Source organism: Poecilia formosa, unplaced genomic scaffold (assembly GCF_000485575.1).
Source record: "Poecilia formosa unplaced genomic scaffold, Poecilia_formosa-5.1.2 Scaffold360, whole genome shotgun sequence".
NCBI classification, from domain to species: Eukaryota; Metazoa; Chordata; class Actinopteri; order Cyprinodontiformes; family Poeciliidae; genus Poecilia; species Poecilia formosa.
In genome coordinates this window covers 572,927-579,117 of record NW_006800299.1, presented here as the reverse complement: position 1 = coordinate 579,117, position 6,191 = coordinate 572,927, and the positions used below count along the sequence as shown (strand labels likewise).

Below are 6,191 nucleotides of genomic sequence, written 5' to 3'. Positions count from 1 at the left end.
TCACTTGAGTAACTTTTGGAAAAAAAGGTTCTTATAAGAGTAGTTTTACTGCACTGTTCCTTTTTCTTTTACTTCAGTAATATTATTATTGCTGCGTAGATTCATTTTGTCCCCCAAATAAGCCGATGCTTCCCTGTTAAACTCGTCTGGAGTCGGACCGACTGGGTCGGTGTCGGTTCGGTACCAAAGTGTCATTTCCGGTCGTGTGGGATCCATCAGGTTGGTACCGTCAGGTCTGTGTCAGTTTCTTTTGGTTATTACGAAAACAAACCCGTTGGGTCGGGTTTGTTGTGTGTCGGTACCACCGTGTCCGTAGCTCGGGTTGGCTATAGGGTCAGTACTATCGGATTGGTACCATCTGGTTGGTTCGGTTCCGTTGGGTCGAACCCATTCTGTCGGGTTGGTACCATCATGACGGTTCGATTCCGTCGGGTCGTACCACCAGAACCAGCAGCAGACAGAGAGGCGGATTCGCATTTGCTCTTGCATCAGTTAGTTTTTATTGTGTCATCCAGATACAGGCTCCTAACTACTGCGCCTCCTGTCCACCAGGGGGCGCGCTCTGAACTCACAGGCTTCTGTTTATTGTCTTCGGCTCCTCTAAACAAGGCGAGATTAAAAAATGACGATGCAAGAGCAGAACAGCGCCTCCCGCAGGACGAGACGCGTATGTATCCATAACTTAACGCTCCACGGATGAGTCCTAAACAGGAAGTTACAAAGGCAGCGTATTTACATGTGATGTCTCACTCGGTACAAATTTCAAGTCTGATGTGTTTTTAACATAGGCAGGCGATCCAGGACCGTCTCCAAGGAGACGGGGCTATCAGGGGTCAGATCCCGGCGTTTCCTCGACCTCCTCGGGGGAACCGGGCGGCTCCTCGGCCCGGCCCAACTCCTTCCTGTCCACTTCCTGTTGACCTTGGATCTTCAGGATGAGCTCCTTGATTTCCTCGCGCTTTGTCTTCATCCGCTGCTGGGGGAACCAGTCAGACAAGTTCATGGGCAGGTGGAAGCTGGGGATGGGGTTCTGGAGAGAGGAGCAGAACCAGGACGGATCAGAACCGGGACACAGCAGAACCTCTGGAGGCTCCCAGAAACCCAACAGTCGTCTTAGAGCCTCCAAAACCTGAAGTCTAACATCAATATCGACATGACTGAATCTGATTTCTATTATTTTACTAAAATTGAGATAATGTGTCAGTTTCTGTCTGAAATAAATGATTTTATCCATTTATTACGCGATGGATTTACATCAACTCCAGCCTCAGTCCTTGGAAACCCAAATCTGTATCCCAGCATGCACCTGGGTTATTGATGGTCTTTGATGGCCGCAACCATAACGGAAATAAAACGGTTGAAATGTCAACGTTAAAGACTTTTTTCTGCTTTGGACACTTTTCTCTCATGTGAAGCTGATTTTTAATCCAACTGTCATCTAAATTTTGGATAAACTTCTAAAATGTCAGAAGAAAAAGGAAAACTGAACTGCGTCAGGTGGAAACGTTCATTTTACATTTCGCAGCTCTGAATTGAAGAGATTAAAAATGGAGGAAGGTAAAGATTAACGTGATGTTAGAAGACCTACGAAAGCCCGGCTTCTCCGACTGAACTGGAGCGCTCCAAGTTCCCACGGATATCGAACGCAGCCCGAGTGAGACGGCTTTTAGCCAATAGGAGAATTCAACTGCAGTAGCCGCTTCCAACCCACAGAGGGCAGCACTGAGACACCAAATATTTGAAACAAAGGTGGAAGCTCTGCGGACGAATTCAGAGTTTATCTGGAAAAGTTGAAGTGGGTTAGAAACAAGATGGCGGACGGCTCTGACCTCGAAGAAGCTCTCCACGTACTGCAGGACGTAAACGCCGCAGTCGCTGAAGTTATCCTGCTGCGGCACGCGGGGGCTGGAGCCCTTCATCACCTCCTTCCCAAAACCCCGCTGCGACGCTTGCCGCACCTCCCACTCCACCTCCAGGTACCTGGACCAGAACCGGATCAGAACCAGCATCAGAACCAGCACCGAAGCCGGATCAGAACCTGAACGCATCCCACTCACTCTCTGAGAGTCTTGACCACGTTGGACCGGGCCGGGCCGCGCAGGGAGTCCATGATGAGGATACACGGCCTGAGAGAGCAGACAGGGCCCGTCAGAACCAGCAGGGGGCGCTGCTGGTTCTGACGGGCCGACCCACTCACTGTTTGCAGATGACGGGTTTGGAGGCCAAGCTGGTCTCGGAGGCGCCGGTGTCGTCGGCCATGTTCCCGTCGTCGCTGCACTCGTCCTGGTCAACACAGCGATTAATCGATTATCAACCACTAATTGCTGTTTTGACGATGAATCGATAATTTGAACGATTCATCGTGTTAAAACCAGAATCTGGTCCGGTGGGTCGGTACCTGGCAGGAGCTCTGGTCGTCGGAGAAGGCGTAGGCGTCGTCTCCGTTTCCGGAGCCGTAGCAGACGCTGATCCGGTGCAGCTCGCCTGCAGACAGCAACAGACGGTTCNGCGGGGTACGTGGTGCGCGGGGCGGCCGCGGTGGAAATGTGGGAGGAAAGCGGAAAGCTGACGGCTACAGCCAGCCAGATTCCAAGCGCCGCCAGACCAATAGTCAGAACTGGGGCTCCCAACCCATTGCTCAGCAGCCGCTCCATGGCGGGGACCATGCTGGTAACTATTCCGGGTACAAATCTGACAACCAGGAATTTTATCAGGATTCTTTTGGGCAGCAGTGGAAGTGAAACCAGTGAAACCAGTAGCGCTCTAAAACAAACCGCTGCTGGTTACAGACTCGATCTGATTGGTTGCCTGCAGGTTTTCCTCCAAATTGGTGACATCTGGCAAGATCTGTGTACATATTTTAAAAATCAGCTTGGACTCCAAACACAACCCCACCCCCACCTGTTTCTGGCGAACTGCTCTTCTTCTTCCCTTTGTTTTGACCACTTTTAAAGGCCGTTTTTTAGAGGCAGATTTGTGCTGCAGCTCAAGCTTTCTGTATGTTTTTACACTCTGGTTTCCATGTTTTGAGTAGCTAACAGCAACAAAGCGTTTGTCTCCTAAACATGTATTTAAAGCGCTGAAATGACGATTTGTATTGCGTGTGTTGTTCCTGAGAAGAACCAGAGGACCCAGCAGTCCTGTTCGGCTTGTATTCTCTGCTGTTTGTCTGCTTTAATAAACATACACACACTCGTGTACAAAAACTACTTCAAATTGTGTTAAATTCATGTTTGGGCAAATTCTCTCTTCAAATTTCCTTCAAATTTAAGGCTCCTTGTGGAAGAAATGGACTGAAGGTTTGCCAGGGTTGGCCCCGTGCTCCAGCGTCACCTTGCATGCCATCAGATCCCAGATCACCTACTCCTGTATGTGTAGTGACATACTCCATCCTTATCAGTTCCTCTCATGTCCAAAAACATAAATGTCTCACAAATTGGTGTCCTAAATTCACTGGACGCAGCATCAACAGCTGAGGGGGGGGGAGTCGAAGCACAATTTGATTTTAGTCTGAGCGAAGCTTTTCTTGTCCCAGAAGGATCTTCCTCGCTGTTTCCCTGCTGGATTCTAACCGCAGTGGTGGGACCGCTAACCGGCAAGCTAGCTGCGCTAAGCACATTAGCCACGCCGCATTCAGTGGACGCTAACGCCGAACACTGCAGCCGCGAGCATCAAGTTCATTTAGTCGTTTTCTGTAATGCGCTTTGACTTTGTTTGCTTTTTATTAAACTTCATTATAAGTATCTGTTGACTAACTTCGTAATGATCCAAGAATAAAATTGGAATTTACGTCAAAGTAATAAAAAGATTGTAATAATGCAATAATAATGTAATATTACCAAAATAAATTCGTGGTGATGTAATATTACAACTAATATCCTTGTAATGTTGCAAGAATTTGTAATATAAGAAAGTCGCAATATTAGGAGAAAAAAGTTACAAGATGACAAATTAAGAAAATAAATTTTATTTCTGAGAATTAAACAAGAATAAAGTCACAATTCGCAAAAAATCGTAATATAAAAAAGTCGAGACGTGAATAAAGTCGTAGAATACAAGAAATTCGTAATAATACTTAAGTAAAGTCGAAGCTAAGTTTGCTACATGATTTCAAAGTTCACTAAAACGCTAAGGTAATAGTTAGCACCGCTATTAGCGCATTAGCGGAAGCGTGCCCACCACTGCTAACCCTGCATGTGCTGCTGCTTCTTTGCATGACTCACCTGAGCGTCGATCTATCCAGTCTAGCTCTATGGCTGCTCACCTGTCCGCTCCCTGCTGTCTTAGCGTGTCCTGCTAGCGCGTCCTGCTAGCGCGTCCTGCTAGCGTGTCGTGTGCATTAACACATGCATGCGCCGTCAGGCTGTGAATGCTCCCTGCTGCAGCAGATGATGAGTGTAGATGTGCAGCGTCTCGTTTCCGTCTCTAATTCTTCCTTTTGTTACCCGACTAGCAGGAAAAAGGGCCGGAGGTCGCCGCTGACGAGTCGCTGTGAGGCCGGGCCGGGCGGCGCCCCCTGCTGGAGGGAACGGTAAGGTCAGCTGACTCAGAGGAACCTCTGGCGCTGGACGGGATCCTTCTGGACCAAGCTTTGCCGCTGGCTTGGAGTGAACTCTGGTTTTGTTTTGAAGACGGACTCGATGATCTGGGATCAGCGCCGAGCCGTTCCAGCCGACCGCTAACTACCTCAGAGGACCAGAGTCCAGACCGGACGGTTCGCCTGGCCCAGGCCGTCCTCAGGCCTCCGGTTCTGGCCCAGAGGAGGGGACCCAACGGACCCCGGCGTGAGTCCATCAGGCGCCAAGCAGAAGTTAGTCAAACATGTTTATCAGAACCGCCTCGAATGGACCCAGACCTCCATCAGAGCAGCACAAAACTAAAACTTTTAACAAATTTGGCGACTAGAAGTCCTGGTTTCTCCCAGGACATAAATAACCCGACTGGTTTCATTTACACCAGGAAACATTCTGAATAAAACTAGAAAACGTTGGAGCTAACGTTTTCAAAGTTAGCTAAAGCTAAAAGCTAGCCCTGCTATTAGCATCATGTACTTATTCAACGTGCTTAAAAAGCAAATTATCTGACGTCGTCATATTTTTCACGTAAATGTAAAATAAATTTATCAAGTGAATCATTTTTAAATCCGTTTCCTCAGATCAGAAACTGATCAAATTTTAACGGATTTTAACAAAAATCACTGAAAAGCTCAATTTTCTGATTTTTATTTCTCACCCTGAACGCCTCGTTAGCCCAGCTCTAGAACCGGACCGCCGGTCAGAACCGGGTTCTGGTTCCTAATGATCCGGCTCCACTCTGCCGGGTCGCTGGTTCCCCAGCTGAGGATGGGGTTGCCATGGCAACAGATGGAGCTGCAGCCTGAAGGTCGTCGGGTTCATTCGGTTCTGTTCCGGAGCGGTCACATGACCCGACCCACACTCCCTCTGCAGACCCGGTTCCGGTCCAGAGCCAGAACCGTTTGGGTCAGAAAGCTGGCCTGGCTTCCTTTGGTGGCTCAGAGGTGAAAGGCATTGTGGGAGATGTAGTCCAGCACAGGATGGTGTTGCTGCTTTTCTGCCATTAAACAGAATCTGGACCGAGGTTCTGGTCGGATTCTGATGAGCTGCTTTCAGAGAGTTATCTGAAAACTCTGTGTGTGTGTGTGTGTTTCTGCGTGTGTGTGTGTGTGTTTCTGCGTGTGTGTGTGTGTTTCTGCAGATTAAATGTTTTCTACTGTACATGATAAACTTATTTTTCTAATAAACTTGTTAACTGTCAGTTTGGTGTTTCTGTATTTTTTGCTGTAATTATTTTAACATTTTAAAAAATTTATCTGAATCTGAAGGAAAATTTTAAATATTAATTTCAAAAACTAAAGAAAAAATGACTGAGGAACTAAAAACCATCAGAAAGACGATCAGAACCAAACGGGTCCAGAACCGTCCAGAAGGTTCCGAGCATCTCAGCAGAACCAGAACGTTTCCATGCCGGCTCATCCAGGAGGCCTCAGTAAAGGTCAAAGGTCAACGTGACAGACCGGAACCTCTGCTGACCCAGCAGAACAGAGACCCGTCTCAGGACCCTGGACCCGATGGAACCTGCTGGTTCTGTTGCATCATGGCTGCAGTCATACACGGTGATGGCAGAGTCATGCTGAGGGCTGTAATCAGGAGGTTCTGCTCCTAGCAGTTCTG

General features: G+C 48.1%; 1 protein-coding gene and 1 long non-coding RNA gene across 3 annotated transcripts in view; one reads left to right on the top strand and one right to left on the bottom strand.

Annotated features, from left to right (window-relative positions):
* Positions 1–476: 476 nt before the first annotated feature.
* senp6a (SUMO specific peptidase 6a) overlaps positions 477–6,191 on the bottom strand; it is a 24,901-nt gene continuing 19,186 nt past the window's right edge. Inside the window, exons 22-26 of the mRNA XM_016662122.1 lie at positions 2,399–2,572; positions 2,198–2,283; positions 2,058–2,126; positions 1,830–1,980; positions 477–1,030 (exon numbers count right to left, since the gene is read on the bottom strand). Of these exons, the coding sequence (XP_016517608.1) occupies positions 827–1,030; positions 1,830–1,980; positions 2,058–2,126; positions 2,198–2,283; positions 2,399–2,572 (684 nt within the window). The 3' untranslated portion in view covers positions 477–826. The remainder of the gene's footprint in view (positions 1,031–1,829; positions 1,981–2,057; positions 2,127–2,197; positions 2,284–2,398; positions 2,573–6,191) is intronic.
* On the top strand, positions 2,583–6,191 carry LOC103153733 (uncharacterized). Of its 2 annotated transcripts, none has more exons than XR_001659029.1 (3): positions 2,583–2,670; positions 4,454–5,947; positions 6,171–6,191. It is a non-coding gene; the product is annotated as an uncharacterized LOC103153733 (long non-coding RNA). The 2 variants fall into 2 exon arrangements; XR_477837.2 differs by lacking the exon at positions 2,583–2,670 and having other exon boundaries at positions 2,746–4,531; positions 4,632–5,947.